General features: G+C 36.7%; 1 protein-coding gene across 1 annotated transcript; it reads right to left on the reverse strand.

Annotated features, from left to right (window-relative positions):
* Positions 1–13,921: 13,921 nt before the first annotated feature.
* On the reverse strand, positions 13,922–17,986 carry LOC128354038 (B- and T-lymphocyte attenuator-like). The gene is made up of 6 exons (XM_053314282.1): positions 17,824–17,986; positions 15,171–15,494; positions 15,041–15,082; positions 14,775–14,900; positions 14,622–14,656; positions 13,922–14,531 (listed from the first exon to the last, which is right to left on the reverse strand). The coding sequence occupies exons 1-6, from the start codon at positions 17,927–17,929 to the stop codon at positions 14,229–14,231; spliced, it is 936 nt and encodes a 311-aa protein (XP_053170257.1). The 5' UTR covers positions 17,930–17,986; the 3' UTR covers positions 13,922–14,228.
* Between the last annotated feature and the right edge of the window lie 1,003 nt (positions 17,987–18,989).

Raw genomic sequence — 18,989 nt, forward strand, 5'->3', positions numbered from 1 at the left:
TACATTAGACAGTTAATAGTCCACAAACCACGGTGGAACTGTTGACTGCTGCTTAGATACAATGTTTTTTTTAATTTCAGGAGAGTATAATCTGAGCTTGAGCCTGATGATGAATATAGATAATGACTAATACTCTCCACTGTAAAACAGTCCTTGTTTTGACAGGTTTACGTGATGTGTGGTTTAATTCTGCTTCCTGTTCATCAGTCTGATAGCTTTCTGCCCCCAAATGCAGAACAGATATTATACTAAAAAAAGTCAACTTCAATCAGCATCATCAGAGAGAGTACAAAGAACACAAACACACACAACAATACAGACAGACCAAGGTATCTGAACCGGATGTGTGCACATAGACCGTTACCTGTAGAGGAAGTAAAACTATTTACCTGCGAATGTGTTACGTTCTGCATACGTACACACACACACACACACACACACACACACACACACACACACACACACACACACACACACAGATCTAAACAATAGCGGTTTCTCAAGAAAGAAATTTCACTTCTATGTTGCCACATAATTTACAGGAACTCAAAAGTACAAACTGGAGGTAAAAGTGAGTAAAAGTTATTCAAGAAATTTATTATATTTTGCAATTGTAGAAACATTTTAAGTTCATAAAAAAACAAAGCACATTACATCAAACAGCATTTTATAAAGTATGTTGACCCACAAATCAATATAAATAGATAAAGTTAGATAACAGTAATGAACACTGCAAAATGTTTCCATATTCATCAGAACCCTTATATTGTACGATTTAACTTAGCAGATTGGTTTAGATGTGATAATCATCATTTTCATAGACATGAGTGGGGAAGATATTCTGGTAATATGGACTTTCTTCTGGGAGAAGCTGGGTTCTTGGATCGGGTGGGTTCTTGGATTTTCTTGCACAGTGGACACCTTGAATTGACATCATAAGATCAAAATCATCAAAATATACCAGAGCCTATTTATTGTATTGCTTTGTTGTATTTTTGTGGTGTTATGTGAGACATTTTAGAATACTGTATGTCAAAATCAGAAAACCTCACCTTGACACCCATGTTTTGATGCAACCAACAGAGTTATCACAATGATGACAAACACCACCAGGCCAGCAACACGATACACAAATGGCCACCAAGGATCTTGAGTTATTGTGCTCCCTGCAAGATAAAATATTACATTTTCCACAGCATCAAGGAAGCATTGATGTGTATACATTTAATTAGATGTAAAAAGATTCATATGACGCCTTTTGTTTAGGCTGTAAGTTCTATGAGGCATATAAAACACAAATACAACGGAGAGAGAGTGAATTTTCTTACCAGTTGTCTTAACAGTGTCTTTAGTTGGCATTGTACGTGTGTTGATAGATGCAGCATTACCTGAAAAACATTAAAATCTGATTCTTGGGAAATAAAAGAAATAATACACACATTTCAGACCTGCCTGACACATTTATAGGTCTAGCCTACTTTGACAGACATTTCAGTACATCACGTTATAGGTGTGAAATACTACATGAGTAAAAGCAGCAAAATACATGAAAGTTGGTTTGTGATTGTGGAGAGCTCTGTTAACTAAAGATACACAATTTGAGGCCTTTGTGCTCTCTGCATTTCATTTCATTATGGCCCAGTCTGTCTATAGAAGTTTGAGAGACCTTACTCAGTCGCAAAACTTTATGGCTGTATCATTACTGCAACATTTTTGTGAATAGAACCTTAAAAAGGGGTAAATTACAAGTACTGCACAATTCACAGTCCTTTTAGTGTGCACAGTCCATTCTTTGTGGATTTGGCCCATAGAGAGTAGAAATGACTGACCAATTTGTCATCACTTGAATAATTGATACTAGCTGAAGATGACAGAAAACAAATTAGGCAGTAAGAATGATACAGTAAAGAATTAGATCACAGAAAAGCTGTATTGGTTTTTCACGCTGCACCTGTGACCTCTCAATTGATAATTCAGTAATTCAGGTCAGCTGGGCAGACTAGAGGAAGACATCTGTGGTAACTGTGGTTGAGCTGCTTTTCTACATCTGGCCTGTGACTAATTCCTCCATTAAATATATTTAAATTCACATAACTGAATTTTAAAAGTTTGTATTGGAGCAAATAGCTGATATCAGGATTTACCAATCAATCTTACAGGAGATTAGATTTAGAAAAATGTGCTGCCTTTTCTGGAGAGGCTTTATTTTATGTCTATATATGGGTTTACTTTGCACAAAATCCATGTTATTCTGGTACCTAGAATATGTAGCCAAGTTTTCACATGTAAGCACCCTTTCCAAGAGAAAGAATGCAGGTGAAGAAAGAAAAAGCAGATTGTACAGCCACATCTGCTCCTATTAATAGTTGTGAAAGAGGTATTGCTCAAATTTACCATCAACCACACGCATTTGCATTGATAAAGATCATCCTGAGGTAAGCGTAAGGGTGTATATTATGAGCATATTTTACTATGTCCCTCATAAGAGTTAAATTTAGTCCAATCACATTCACTTTAAAGGTTATTTTTGCACTGTTGAGTGTTTCCGTGCGTCAAAGAGAATATCTTTACACCTGGTCTGGTTTAAAGTTCAAGATACATAGTTCAAGTATATTTAAAGCCTTTTGAGTCTCTATTAGATTCAACTTGTAAAACATAAGTCATCCAGTTCATGTTAGTGAATACATTACTTAGCTGAAAAACAAAGACCTGCTCAAAATAAGAATGAGTGACGGCTTAGAAAGAATAACTTACTCTCAGCATCCAAAGTGCAGACGAGTAACACTAAGATGGACATACGAAAGCAGGTAAAGCAGTGGTTAGGTCTCATGGTGGAAACAGTCAAGGTATCAGCTATCCACTTCTGTAAAACAACTATCACTGGAGGTCTCCTCTATATATCACAGTCAATGACAGGCGGTTGACTTACTTACTTACTTCCTGTTTTTGATCATGGTGGTCTAAATGTACCCCAGTTCAGTTTAACACATCACAGCTCACAAGGGATTTTCAAGTCAACGTGTAAATCATATAATCATATAAACATATAATTGTATTTTTTAATAATAGATATAATAAAATAATAATAAAATATACATATACAAAATGATGTTAATTGATTGAACAAAATGATCATATTCTCTATTTCCAAACAGGTTGTGAAACATAGAATTATATAAGAAAATCAGTGAATCTAAAATTTTATAGCATTTTTTATCTTCTACAAAATTGGAAGCTTAAAAAATACTTGAAAATAATTCATAAAGGAAATGTTAGAAATTCAATAATGTCCATGCTTGTCATCCTCTACAGGTGTTTTCACTTATAATCACTTACCTGATTAGACATCGTTAAGCATGTAGACTGTGCATTAATTTATATTTCCATCACATTTAATTAGCTTTGTTGCATTCTTACCGGCCTTTCTACGACAGGCACTTTGTCATAGGAGGAAAATCTGTGAAATGTTCTAATATCAATCAGAACCCTGATATTGTAAGATTTAACTTGGCACATTGACGTAGTCTGAATCATTGGAGATCATCTTCACAGATATGAAAGGTGGGCAGGGCGTGCTGGTGAGCAGGACTTCCTCCTGGGAGAGGCTGGGGGCTCAGATCTGGTGTGTTCTTGGATTTTCTTGCATAGCGGACACCTTGGATTGACATCAGGTGAGATCACAATCATGAATATGTACCACAGTCTATTTATCTTATTGCTTTGTGGCATTTTTATCTATTTTTGTGTTTTCAGAATACAATTACTCTATGTCAAAACCTCACCTTTACACCTACATTCTGATGCAACATATATAGTCATCATAATGATGACAAACACCAACTGTGCAGAACAGATCACTTACCATAGATGTACACATTGATGTCATGACTCACACTGCTTTCACCTTGACACTGATACCGACCTGAGTCATTTTTTTGTATGTTGAAATTTTCCACTCTGTTTTAATGTGAGTGGTCCTGCTGAAATTTACAGGAAGATAATTTTTTCCAAGTTTAAACCAGGAGATTTGTGGTTGTGAATTGTCGCAGAAAACTGGGCACTTAATCTGAAGCTTTTCCCCAAATGAGGCGTTAAAAACTGTGTGGCGGTGCACTTTAATTTCTGGGTAACAGTCATAATCTTCACCTGGAAGAGCAATGAGACAAAACAGAGAGATTAGAAATGACTGGCCAATTTATCATCACTTAAAAATGTGATACTAGCTGATAATGACAGAATACATTTTTTTTTAAAGATAAAGCAGTGAGAATGATAAGATTGGAGAAAGGTTTTTCAGTTTTTTAAGATGCAGTTGTAACAATCAAACGGAAAGTTCAGGTCAGCCGGGCAGGCTATAGGAAGTTGCCGGTGGTAACTGTGGTTAAGGTACTTTTCTGCATCAAGCCTGCAACTATTCTTCTAACTAATGTTACAATATGTTAAAGCTCACATTACTGAATTTTAAGAGTGTGTGTTGGAGCAAACAGATGAAAAGAGCTATCTTTAACTATATATGGCTTATTTTGTGCAAAATCCAATCATTGAAATGTTATTCTAGTAGCTACAACATGTGGTCAACTTTTTACAAGTAAGCACCCTTTACAAGAAAAACAACGCAGGTGGACAAAGAAAAAGATGGTTTTATCACATCTGCTGCTGTTAATAATTGTAAAGGAGGTTTTTCTAAAATTTACCATCAACCACTTGTACATTACACATTTACACTGATAAAGATCATCCTGAAGTATAAGAAAAATTGCCTTATAGAATCAAAGACTTGCCTTCGAACTCCAATTTTTGTCAGTTTTGCAGCAAGTTAATTAAAACACACCTTGATATTTCTTTAACTTTAAGTAGACTGTGGGAGCAAGGCTGTACATTATCAACATATTTTACTATATATCCCTCATAGGAGTTAAATTAACTCCAAATACATTCCTTTAAAGATTATTCATTTGTTGAGAATGCTGCATCGTTGAGTCTTTCGGTAGGTATAGGTGAGTATCTCTACACCTGGTTTGGTTTTAAGTTGAACACATAATAATAAGTAATAAGTATATTTAAATGTTTGAGGCTTATAACATGCAAAACATAATGTATCTGGTTCATATTAGAGAATACATCACTTAGCAGATAAGGAAAGACCTGCTCAAAATAGGAATGAGTAACTAAGAAGGAATTACAAAGAATAACAATAACTTACTCTCAGCATCCGTGCGGACGAGTGCCACTAAGACGAACATACGAAAGCAGCTAAAGCAGGTAAAGCAGTGGTTAGGTCTCATGGTGGGAAACAACTGAGCAACCATCTATCTACTTCTGTAAAACAGCAATCACTGGAGGTCCCTTCAAGACATCACAGTGAATGACAAGCGGTTGACTTTACTTCCTGTTTTTCATTATGGTGGTCTTTGGTCTACGTGTGACACCAATTCAGTTTAACACATCACAGCTCAGGGGGTATTTTCAAGTCAACATGATTTTATATATAGTATGTGGTATTAGATTGATTTACAGGGAAAAAAGTAAGTCAGCAGTAATGACATCATATAAACATATCATTTTAATTTTTAGTAATCAAACATAAAAATAGACATATACATATGGATACATTAAAAAAACTGTTATCTAATTGCACAAAATGATTATATTATATTATTACATTCGCTATTTCCCAACAGGTTGTGAAACATAAAGTTATAGAAGAAAATCAGTGAAGCTCAAACTTTATAGCACATTTACTGTCTGCAAAATTGTTAGCATAAAAAAACATAACTGAAGACAATGATCATCATGCTTGTCATCTTCTGTAGGTATTCATTTAGGAATTTATTGCTAATCTAATATTTTCTAAAGAATCTCAGAGATGACTCACATCCACGCTGCACCTCTACAGGTGTTTTCACTTATTTTACCTGATTAGACATCGTTAAGCATGTAGACTGTGCATTAATTGATATTTCAATCACATTTTATTAGCTTTGTTGCATTCTTACTGGCCTTTTCTGCAGCAGGCATTTTGACTTGTCATTGGAGGAAAATCTGTGAAATGTTTTAATATCAATCAGAACCCTGATATTGTAAGATTTAACTTGGCACATTGATGTAGTCTGAATCATTGGGATCATCTTCACAGATATGAAAGGTGGGCAGGGCGTGCTGGTGAGCAGGACTTCCTCCTGGGAGAGGCAGGGGGCTCAGATCTTGTGTGTTCTTGGATTTTCTTGCACAGCGGACACCTTGGATTGACATCAGGTGAGATCACAATCATCAATATGTGCCACAGCCTATTTTATCTTATTACAGAATATGTTTACTGTATGTCAACATCAGAACGTGGGTGCTTTCTGATGTTATATATGTTAAATATAGTCATCACAATGATGAAAAACACCACCAGTCCAGCAACATGATACACAAATGGCCACAAAGCCTATTGAGTTGTTGTGCTCCCTGCAACATAAAATATTATATTTCCCAAAGCATCAATGAAGCTTTAATGTCTGTAAATTTAATTAAAAGTAAAAACATGAATTTAAGATTCATGTGATGCCTGTTTTACTAGGCATAACAAACAAACACAGATACCACTGGGAGAGAGTGAATTTTCTTACCAGTTATATGAACAGTTTCCAAAGTCATCCATACTACTGTAGTGAGCTCAGCCTTCTCTGAAAAACATGAAAGAAATAACAAACAATGAATCATTCATTGTCTGTGAGAAATGTTTTCTGTCAGTGCAGTCTAAGGAAGAACAGTCTAGCTGTGCAGAGAGGATCATTTACCATACAGACACACTGATGACATGGTTCTAACTGCCTTTTGTTTTGTATGTACACTACACATTTGTTTTAGGAGTCAGATTAGAGTAAAGCCATTGATAGCTTGTATAACTGCAGAAACTATATAAAGTTTTCTCACCTGTACTCTGAACTCTCTTGTCCATCTGCAGCTGATGGTTGAGGACAGCGTACACAACAATACTAGTCTCATCCTCTGCCATATTCCTCTGGTAGTCTTTCATCATGCCATAAACACACTCTCTTGGTAATTCATCAGGTTCTGAGGTTGATGGTGGGACAAACGGGCCTCCTCTCCTTTCATGTGAGGCCGGTTGCTCATCCATGGGGATTACAATGTACTGTAAACATCCAAAAAAGCATTTTGCATTTGAATGTTTGAAGGAATAAAAATGATGTAAGGATGGGGGTAAGTTTGAAATCAGTCTTACCTGATTTTCAGTATGTGTCTCCTTCTTCGGTGTCCCTGCATGGTGGACATTTTGGTGAAATAGACCGGTTAATATTTACTGCCTGGTATATTGATTTGAACATTTAGGAAAAGAGAATTGTCATTTAATTAATCAAAAATCTGAACTACTCACCTTTACATCCTCGCATAGATATGACAGATATAATTGTCACTATGACGACAAATCCCACTATCCCAGCAGCAGAGTACACGTACATCCATTGATCTCCCAGTGGTGTATGATCCGATCCTGATGTGACTGCCAGAAAACGAGGAAGTGTCATTCAGCATGAAGGCAGTTTTTTTGTTTTGTATGTACACTACAAATATGTTTTAGGAGTCAGATTAGAGTAAAGCTATGAAAGCATGTGCAATCAAAGAAACTATATAAAGTTTTCTCACCTGTTACATTCACCTGTGTATCATTTGGGCGCTCACCATTGTCTATAAAACACAACAGAGGTTAGTTAATAATACCAGGTAAGTACAATCCAGTCCAGATGTATTTAATCATTGAAAAAGTCACACTTACCATGGACAGACACATTGATGAAGTGGCTCACACTGCCTCCAGTTTCACACAGATACTGACCTGAGTCACTTTTTTGTATGTTTTGGAAGATTAAAAGCGATATCCTATCTACAGGAGTTAAAATGTTCCACTTTGTTTTAATGTGAGTGCTCCTGCTGAAATTTATAGGAACAGCATTGTTTTCACGTTTATACCAGGAGATTGGTAGTTGTGAACTGTTACAGAAAGTTACTGGGCACTGAATCCAAAGGTTTTCCCCAAGTGAGGTGTTATAAACTGTGTTGCGGCGCACTTTAATTTCTGGGACACAGTCAGAATCTCCACCTGAAAGAGATAAATGAAAACAAACACATGCAGAGTGCAAATGAGAAAGCTATTCATCCATGCTTGATACTGTATATTTAAATACTGTCATAAAACAATTGAATCAGATACAGCAAAAAAAAAAAAAACAGGCAGTGAGAATGGTACAGAAAGGTTTTTCAGTTTTTTAAGATGCAGCTCTAGCAATCAAACTGAAAGTGCAGGTCAGTCTGACAGGCTATAGGAAGTCGTCTGTGGTAAGACCACAGATACTTATCTGCATCAAGCCTGCAACTATTCTTCTAACTAATGTTATAATATATTAAAGTTCACAGTACTAAATTTTAAGAGTGTGTGTGGAGCAAACGGCTGATATCAGGATTAAGCAATATTAACGAAGGACATGAGATTTTTTTTTAAAGTGCAGCCTTTTGTGGAGAGACTAAATTTAATGGAAAAAGAGCTGTCTTTAATTATATGGCTTATTTTGTGCAAAATCCAAACATTGCAATGCATTTCTGGTAGCTATGAAATGTTGCAGAATTGCTACAAGTAAGCACCCTTAACAAGAAAAACTACACCGGTGGAGAAATAAAAAGTGATTTTACTGTCACATCTGCTGCCGTTGATAGTTGTAAAGGAGGTATTGATAAAAATGTACCATCAACCACTTACACATTACACATTTACATTGATAAACATCTTCCTGAGGTAGAAAAAATTGCAAAACCCGTCTTATAAATCCATTTTTGTAGGTTTTGCCACACCTTGGGTTTTCTTTCATTTTAAGTAGACTGTGGGAGCAAGGCTGTACATTATCAACATATTATTATTACTTATTTGTTGAGAATGCTGTAATAATAAGTAATAAGTATACTTCAACCTTAAACATGCAAAATAGAATGAATGTGGTTCATATTAGTGAATACAATACTTAGCAGATAAACAAAGACCTGCTCAAAATACGAATGAGTGACTTAGAAGAAATAATAAAGAATAACAGTAACTTACTCTCAGCAGTCAAATTGCAGATAAGTGCCACTAAGATGGACATACGAAAGCAGGTAAAGCAGTAGTTAGGTCTCATGGTGGAAACAGTCAAGGAATCAGCTATCCACTTCTGTAAAACAACTATCACTGGAGGTCTCCTCTATATATCACAGTCAATGACAGACAGTTGACTTACTTCCTGTTTTTCATTATGGCGGTCTTTGGTCTACTTGTATCACCAATCCAGTTTAACACATCACAGCTCAGGGGGTATTTTCAAGTCAACATATTTCCTTGATCATATATAATATATATGGTATTAGATTGATTTAGAGGAAAACCAGCAAGTCAGCAGTGATGACATCATATCATTTTAATTTTCAGCAATCAAATATACATATTTAAACATATACATACCTAAAAATGCTGTTATTTAATTGCACAAAAATGAAAATATTACTATTACATACGGTTGGGCTCTAAGTAGAGAGGGCTATACTCTATTTCCCAACAGGTTGTGAAACATTAAATTATAAAAGAAAATCAGTGAAGCTGAAACTGCAAAACGGTTAGCATAAAAAACATAAATACCATATGACCAATATCATTATATACATGCTTCAGACATTTCTTGCTCATCTCATGTTTTGTGCAGTATAAGAATCTCAGAGATGACTCACATCCACGTTGCACCTCTACAGGTGTTTTCACTTATTTTACCTGATTAGACATCGTTAAGCATGTAGACTGTGCATTAATTTATATTTCCATCACATTTTATTAGCTTTGTTGCATTTTAACCAGCACTTCTACGGCAGGCATTTGGACAAGTCAATGGAGAAAAACCTGTGAAATGTTTTAATATCAATCAGAACCCTGATATAATAAGATTTAACTTGGCACATTGATGTAGTCTGAATCATTGGGATCATCTTCACAGATATGAAAGGTGGGCAGGGCATGCTGGTGAGCAGGACTTCCTCCTGGGAGAGGCTGGGGGCTCAGATCTTGTGTGTTCTTGGATTTTCTTGCATAGCGGACACCTTGGATTGACATCAGGTGAGATCACAATCATGAATATGTTCCACAGCCTATTTATCATTTTGCTTTGTGACATTTTTATTTGTTTTTGTGTTTTCAGAGTACAATTACTGTATATCAAAACCAGAAAACCTCACCTTTACGCTCATATTTTGTTACAGCATATATAGTCATCACTTTATTGACAAACACCACAACTCCAGCAACACAGTAAACAAATGGCCACAAAGCCTCTTGAGTTGTTGTGCTCCCTGAAAGATAAATTATTATATTTTATTATATTTAGATTCACATGATTCCTGTTTCTAAATTCTAAGTCATACAAGGTATATAAAACACAGATACCACTGGGAGAGAGAGTTTTCTTACCAGTTATGTTAACAGTTTCCAAAATTGCTGAAAAACATAAAAGAAATAAACACTTTAAATGAATCATTCATTGGCTGTAAGAAACATTTCCTGTCAGTGCAATCAAAGACACAGACCAGCTGTACAGAGTGGATCACTTACCACAGACGTACACATTGATGGTGTGGCTAACACTTCCTTCAGACTGACACCGATACTGACCTGAGTCTCTTTTTTGTATGTTTTGGAAGATCAAAAACGATATCCCTTCTACAGAGGTTGAAATTTCCCACTCTGTTTTAATGTGAGTGTTTCTGTTTAAATTTACAGGAACAAAAGTTTTTTCAAATTTATACCAGGAGATTTGTGGTTGTGAACTTTTACAGAAAGTTACTGGGCATTCAATCCGAAGGTTTTCCCCTAGTGAAACGTTATGAACTGTGTGGCGGTGCACTTTCATTTCTGGGACACAGTCATCATCTTCACCTGCAAAAGTAGAAAAAGACAAACTACAGATTAGAAATGACTGAATTTCATCACTTGAAAGGTTGATACTAGCTGATGATTACAGAATGCACTTAAAAAAACAGAGACAGTAAGAATGATAAAGAAAGTTGACAAAAAAGTTTTTCATGCTGCAGCTGTAACAATCAAACTGAAAGTGCAGGCCAGCGTGGCAGGCTGTGGAAAGTCATCTGTGATAATGTGGTTAAGGCTCTTTTCTGCATCTGGCCTTTGACTATTCTTTTAACTCGAATATGTTGACGAAGATCTTAATGAAGGAGATGAGATCTGGAAAGAAATGCAGCCTTTTCTGGAGAGGCTAATTTTCATGGAATTATGGAGCAATCTTTGGCTATACATAGGCTGCTTTTGTGCAAAACCCAATCATTGAAATGCTATTCTAGTAGCTACAATACGGAGTGAACATTTTACAAGCACCCTTTCCAAGTGAAACAATACAAGTGGTCAAAAAAAGCTGATTTAACTGTCACATCTTCTCCCGTTAATAGTTGGAGGAGGTTTTGCTGAAATTTACCACAACCCCATTACTGATAGGTCATCCTGAGGTACAAAAAATAAACCAACATTTGCATTATGGGCATCAAAGACCTGTCTTACAACTTCAATTTTTGTCAGTTTTGCAGCAAATGATATAAAACCCACCTTGGTTGTTCACAGAGTAAGGCAGTACATTATGAACATATTTTACTATTTCCCTCATAGAGTTATATTTAGTCTAACCACTTTCACTTCCAAGAGTATTTTTGGCTGAAAATGCTGCCCCCATTGAGTGTTTCTGTGTGGAGGAGAATACATTTACACCTGGTCTGGTTTCAAGTTCAAGATATGAGTATATTTAAAGCCTTTTGAGTCTTTAGAAGATTTAACATGCAAAACACAAGTTAGAGACCTGCTCAAAATGAGAATGAGCGGCTTAGAAAGAATAACAATAACTTACTTTCAGCATCCAAAGTGAAGAGGAGCAACACTAAGATGGATATATGAAGGATGGTAAAGGCGTGGTTGGGTCTCATGGTGGCAAAACAAGCAAGGAATCAGCTATCCACTTCTGTAAATCAGCAATCACTGAAGGTCTCTTCAAGACAGTCAATGACAGGCAATTGACTTTACTTCCTGTTTTTCATGATGGCAGTCTTTGGTCTACGTGTAACACCAATTCAGTTTAACACATCACAGAGCACAGGGGGTTTTCAAGTGTACGTGATTATATACAGTACATACATTTACACTAGCATGTGGTATTAGATTGATTTACAGGGGATGGGGGGATGGGGGGGGGCAAGTCAGCAGTAATGACATCATATAAACATATCATTTTAATTTTCAGTAATCAAATAGTAATGGATACATAGAAATGCTGTTATTTAATTGCACAAAATGATCACATTATAATTACATTCTCTATTTCCCAACAGGTTGTGAAACATTAAATTATAGAAGAAAATCAGTGAAGCTGAGTCATTCATATAGTCAGAAAGTGAGTGAATAGCTGATAAAAGTATAGGCTGCAAGAAATGAAACCATTACTGTTATCAGGTATGACACTACTCAAAAAAGAGTGAATTCAAGTCATGGATGTGCACAACCAGTACAAAATCACAGTTGTAAACACACAGTGAGTGCAGGATACAAAACATTCAAACCAAAAACACAATCACATCTGTATTAGGTGTAGACAGCCTGCAAGAATTGTGTGAAGTACACTGAGTTAGGTAAGAGATGCTGCTGCTTTGGGCGTTTATATTACAATCTGAGGATTTTGTAGGCTGATTTCTTCCCTTTATCTACTTATATATCTTAGAGGATGATAAAGGACTGCTGTGATTCAGTATTTCTCTTACTGTCAACAAATCCCTTTAAATTCCAACACAGCTTTAGTCTGTCTCTCAATACTTTATGGCTTCCTGTCCTGCCTGTAGCATTCAGCCCTTTGATTCCTACTGTAGGGCACAAATTTGTAGTTTAATCTTTGAAAAACTAATTTTTTGAAACAGCCGGGCATTGTAGTTTTTATGAAATCTTACTCAAACAAGAGAACATATTGAATTCATTGCGGACTATTTTCAGTAGCAGTCACCCGGTGCATTATGGGATTTGTCAACAGTAAGACATTTAGAATATTATTAAACTCGCCCTTTAAATGCTCCCAAGAAAAGTCCATATTAAAGCAGGAATTGACCGAAGCTTCTGTAATTTGCCAGGTCACAACTTTTATGAAACTCTTGCACCATTTGGCAGAAGTGGAATTAAAAGCAGCAACATTTCACAGAAATACAAACAAAATAATACAACAACAACAATTTTGCGATTCAAATAAGGCAGTCTTAAATACCTAGTTGTCCTCAGTTTTGTAGCTGTTGCTCGCTACACGCTAACAAACTTTAAGTCTCATTTACCTTCAGCTAAATTTTCAGCATAAAAAATAACTGAAGACAACTCATAAAATAAAAGTTAAAAATTCAATAAAACATATTTATACTTCTCAATAATCCCATGTTTTCTGCAAGAATTTCAGAGATGACTCACAACCATGGTGCACCTCCACAGGTGGTTTCACTTATTTTGCCTGATTAGATGTTTGTTAGGCGTTGTAGAGACGGTTCTTCATTGATTTATCTCAAACATTATGTTAGCTTCATTGCAGGAAAGGACATTGTACATATTTATAATTCTTACAGCAGACATTTTGATTTGATTTGACATACTAATAAAATCACAAGTTATATTAAACATATAACATATAACATATATTAAACTCATTCAATTATTTACACCTGTGTTTTACATACTGTGTGTTTCCTGCAGGGAAGGCGTATTGGTCAAGATGAGAAGATGACACAATGTCCAGCATAGCTCCACCCAACTTCAACCTGAGCAGAGGTCAAATCAGGCAGGTGTCCAGGCCGTCAAAGTACTGACCAAATTGTGGAGATGGTAACTTATGCACTTAAGTTATGGAGCAAATCTTTGGAGTCTCATGTAGACTGATTGATTAGAGATCAGTTTGTATTATATTTGTTGATATCCAAGACGAGTTTTCAGAATCCGCACATTATGACTCTCTTGCAACCCTTCCTGGTGTTGGGGTCATCCCCTTTAATTGCCCTCCTGGGCTCCTGATGAGATCCTCTTGTTTAGCCTCGTCGAATGAATCAAATTGTCACACTGGCCACCATTAACAAGTCTATTACTCCAAATAATGTGACATATCCGCTTTGAAATGATGGCCAGTGGGTCTTTAAGAAACACGGATAGCTGCGTATTCTGAACTCTCATCTATCTGCCTCGGTGGCCGAACTGGAGATGCTCGTGGCAGCTGATGGTTGAGGGCAGCGTACACAACAGAACTAGTCTCATCCTCTGAAATATTCCTCTGTGTCTCTTGGTCGTCTTTTATCATGCCATAAACATGCTCTCTTGGTAACTCATCAGGTTCTGAGGACCGTGTCTTTTTCCGCGTAGATCGCCTTGATGGTGGGACAGATGGGCCTCCTCTCCTTCCATGTGAGGCCGGTTGCTCATCCATGGGGATTACAATGTACTGTAAACATCCAAAAAAGCATTTTGCATTTGAATGTTTGAAGGAATAAAAATGATGTAAGGATGGGGGTAAGTTTGAAATCATTCTTACCTGATTTTCAGTATGTGTCTCCTTCTTCGGTGTCCCTGCATGGTGGACATTTTGGTGAAATAGACCGGTTAATATTTACTGCCTGGTATATTGATTTGAACATTTGGGAAAAGAGAATTTTCATTTAATGAATCAAAAATCTGAACTACTCACCTTTACATCCTCGCATTGATATGACAGATATAATTGTCACTATGACGACAAATCCCACTATCCCAGCAGCAGAGTAAACATACATCCATTGATCTCCCAGTGGTTTATGGTCCGATCCTGATGTGACTGCCAGAAAACAAGGAAGTCTCATTCAGCATGAAGGCAGTTTTTTTTTGTATGTACACTACAAATATGTTTTAGGAGTCAGATTAGAGTAAAGCTATGAAAGCATGTGCAATCAAAGAAACTATATAAAGTTTTCTCACCTGTTACATTCACCTGTGTATCATTTGGGTGCTTGACATTGTCTATAAAACACAACAGAGGTTAGTTAATAATACCAGGTAAGTACAATCCAGTCCAGATGTATTTAATCACTGAAAAAGTCACACTTACCACTGACAGACACATTGATGAAGTGGCTCACACTGCCTCCAGTTTCACACAGATACTGACCTGAGTCACTTTGTTGTATGTTTTGGAAGATTAAAAGCGATATCCTATCTACAGGAGTTAAAGTTTTCCACTTTGTTTTAATGTGAGTGCTCCTGCTGAAATTTATAGGAACAGCATTTTTTTCAAGTTTTTTCCAGGAGATTGGTGGTTGTGAACTGTTGCAGAGAGTTACTGGGCACTCAATCCAAAGCTTTTCCCCAAGTGAGGTGTTATAAGCTGTGTTGCGGCGCACTTTAATTTCTGGGGCACAGTCAGAATCTCCACCTGAAAGAGATAAATGAAAACAAACACATGCAGAGTGCAAATGAGAAAGATATTCATCCATGCTTGATACAAATTATAATAATACTGCCATAAAACAATCAGATAGAGCAAATGATAAATGCACATAAGATAAGAAGATAAAATAAGATAAGATACTGTACTCCTTTATTGTTCCCACAATGGGGAAATTTGCATTATGGCTCTGAATTTAAAACCCGTAAAAGTAGGTTTCCTTAGACCAACAGTATACCACAATATATCATTCAACAAGAAATAGTTTTTCTTTCGATAGGATGTGGCCGAGGGGAGTTGTTAAAGGTAGTCAAATATCTAAAATACACATTAGAAGTCTTATAGAAGATCCCTCCAAACAAAGGCCACACTCTTTCATCTGAAGATAATTTGTGGCTTCAGCTGGCCAAATGAGTCAAAGCACTTCAAAATCTTTCAAAGTTGCTCTTTTTAGTGCCAGATATATTAGTGCCAGTTTTTGTTGTGATTCTTCCACTGCAGCTGGACAGGAAAACACTGTCCATGGAGACATAAAGGGAATGTTTCACTAACAAAAGGAGAGCAAATGTGTTAGATATCCACTTTATATGGCTGACTAACTCAGTCAGCCTCATGAAGCCTCATATAAGCTTCAGATAAACTTTAAAATGCAATTTGTTGATTTTGTCACTTACATTGTAAATACATTTGGAGGGGATCTTCTAACGGTCGGTATGAACAGGACGAATGATTACACATAGGGAAAAACATGTTTCAACAGTCTTTTGGGCATCTGACTGTTATTTTATGACAGACTTGAAAACTTGTGAACCTATTGTCTAGGGGAAAATACCGTCACAATAAGAAGAATATTAAACAGCAAGTTGAAAGTGGTTGAAGGCTGAATGCAGTGATGAAGAAAAGATAAAACACTAATCATATGAAATGAAAGAAAAACGAATCTGTGACATTTTGTGGTGAGTGGAAATACAATTTGCATGAGATCCAACAGTTAGAGGAACTGAGAGTTTAAACTGGCTTAACGTAAACTGTCTCAAGGGAAAATTTTAGACATCACCTCGGTGCAACACCTTTTATGAACCATATAAACTTGATCACGAAGCGTAAAACTGTAAATTCCAACACTACACACCGGATATTACGAGAACTTTAAAAATCTAATCTCTTATTCATGGTCCAATTTAGTAGCTGTTATGTTCAAATCACTACCTTCCTCTTTTATTTAAGGTGTTTCGTGGGTATTCACACTTTGTAATAGTAGTGATTTTGCTTTGAGTCAAGTACTTTTGAAATAGCCAAGAACAAATGATGTTCTTGGCTCCTTGGCCTCATTGTGAGTCATTAAATAATACTCAATGCTCGTTCGTCGCCCCCCACGACCACAAAGACATGTTTACGGCGCAAGAAAACCACAGGTCCAACTTCACTTGATAAATGTCATTGACACTGCGGTCATGACTGTAAATAGTCATTCACACCCATTTATAAGAATTAGGCGGTTTCCTCATCCTGTTTTTTTTATTTCTTGTTTGTTTTAGAATGAGAAATTCCAGCTGTGTTTTTATGGGTTTTTTTTATGGAAATCATGACCTTTCAAGTCTTAATCAACACTTCAAAAACACTAGGAACATGAAGTGGGTTGAGTATTGATGAAGCTGATGAGTACAGTCTACTTTTTAAATTATTTTTGCCTCTTTGTTTCTATGATTTTTTTAATGGTTTCCTTCAAACTCACAACTGCACTCCAAAAACACCTTCATGGTTTGGAAGAAAATAGCATTTTTAGCATCTGGCAACGACATTGTGATATATATATTTTTTATTTCAGCTCAATAGTCATTCAATATAAAACTGACATACCTTTTAAAGATACGTTAAGATGTACTGTAGCTCATTATATGTTATTTTCAAGAAACAATCACACTCATCGTAAACATGTTCGACGTACTCCGATAACAGATTTCCGATACGACTTTTTGCGCCAAACTAGGTCGTTGATCGTGTTTGCGAGAGGATTTCTTTGGCCTCTGGTCTTTTGAACATTATAGAAACTTCCAGTGTACTTTGCATGTGTGTATTTAATGTAAATCCAATGTGGACATAAAGTCAGCACTTTAAAATTCATGACTTTGACAGAAAACTGGCCACTGATCCAACCATAGAATTTGGATAGTGGTTACGTTAAGTTCTCCTCACAAAACACAACAAGCTGACCTTTCATTCTCAAGACCTTAGTAAACACTTTTTACACCTGCAGAGGAAGGAAAGGTAATACTAAACAAACACTGAGGAAGCATAATATGCGAGAAGAACTTACTCTCAGCGTTCAAGGTGAGAAGCAGCCCGGCCAAGATGGACATATGCAGGAAGGTCCAGCTGTGATTAAGCCTCATGATGGAAACACTCAGATAACCTCCTGTCATCTCCCAGTGGCAGTCAATTCAAGTGGGAAATGTTCCTCTGAGCACAGCATGTTTTTGGCTGAACGAAACAGAAATGCTGATGTTGAGGTTGGCGTTATTTAACTACATACTTGCTTCCTCTTTCTACTCACAGCTCACTCCCTTCCTACCTCTGTGCCTTTCCTCCTTAAAGTAAGGGCGGTGAATGTAATGAAGGTGAGTTCAGATCGGTGGGTGGTCTTGCTTCTGCAGCTCTTGCAACGTTGCAGTGAAACATCTCAGATCAGGGGGTTCCCACAGTCTCAGGGGCTGACTCTGCTACGACACACTTATAAGACCTCATGCTGCACTACAGTCTTTTTCTTTTGCACTCTCTTTTCATTTGATTCTTCGTCTCATTCTGTGTATCTACATCACTTCTTGGCAGTTTCTGTGGTTGATGTTCTTCAAGTCGACTTCCTCTCCCCTCACCTTTCCTTTCAACTCTGCCGTCTGCGTCTCCTGCAAATTTATGCGGCCCTGTGCACGGCAATGTGGTTAAAGTGGAAGACTTAAAGTGTGCAGATGAGGAGATGGGGATGCTGTGGCCTCTTTAGGCTTAATGCCAGCACTGTTGATGTGCATGTGTGGTTGCTGTCAACAGACACTATTAGCCTGTGGACAACACTTTTTTTTTTTTATCAGGGAGGTTATGTTAGGACTTGGGGGCATGGAGTTCAAAGGTCACACAAAATACTCTTGAGTTGTATCATGGGAAATGTAGGATCCAGAACTTTTGGGGCTTAACCTTCAGTATACTTGCAAATAAAATGTATCCAGTGCTATGCTGCTTGTTTTTGAACTGTTAATGTTTCTTGTGTAATTTGTCCAATTTTTGTCCCTTTAAAACTCAGACGAGATATGAGCAGTGAAGTGAAATACAAAAATCTGGAAAAATACTGCAATAAATGTCTTCTCAATAGTACTGAGGCAAATGTACATTTACATTACAAAATTTTAGGCCAATTTCAGTCGGTAACCTAAAAGTGGTCTTTTTTTAAATGGTTAAATAAGTACAAGGTATTATAGGTATTCTGACTCT

This window comes from Scomber japonicus, chromosome 24, assembly GCF_027409825.1.
Source record: "Scomber japonicus isolate fScoJap1 chromosome 24, fScoJap1.pri, whole genome shotgun sequence".
Lineage (NCBI taxonomy): Eukaryota > Metazoa > Chordata > Actinopteri > Scombriformes > Scombridae > Scomber > Scomber japonicus.

Coding starts and splice junctions, on each gene's coding strand:
- LOC128354038 (XM_053314282.1), bottom strand. CDS start 17,929: ATGACAGGAGGTTATCTGAGTGTTTCCATCATGAGGCTTAATCACAGC. Junction 15,083..15,170: donor CATCAATGTGTCTGTCAGTG/GTAAGTGTGACT, acceptor TGTGTTTTATAG/ACAATGTCAAGCACCCAAAT. Junction 14,901..15,040: donor TACACAGGTGAATGTAACAG/GTGAGAAAACTT, acceptor GTTTTCTGGCAG/TCACATCAGGATCGGACCAT.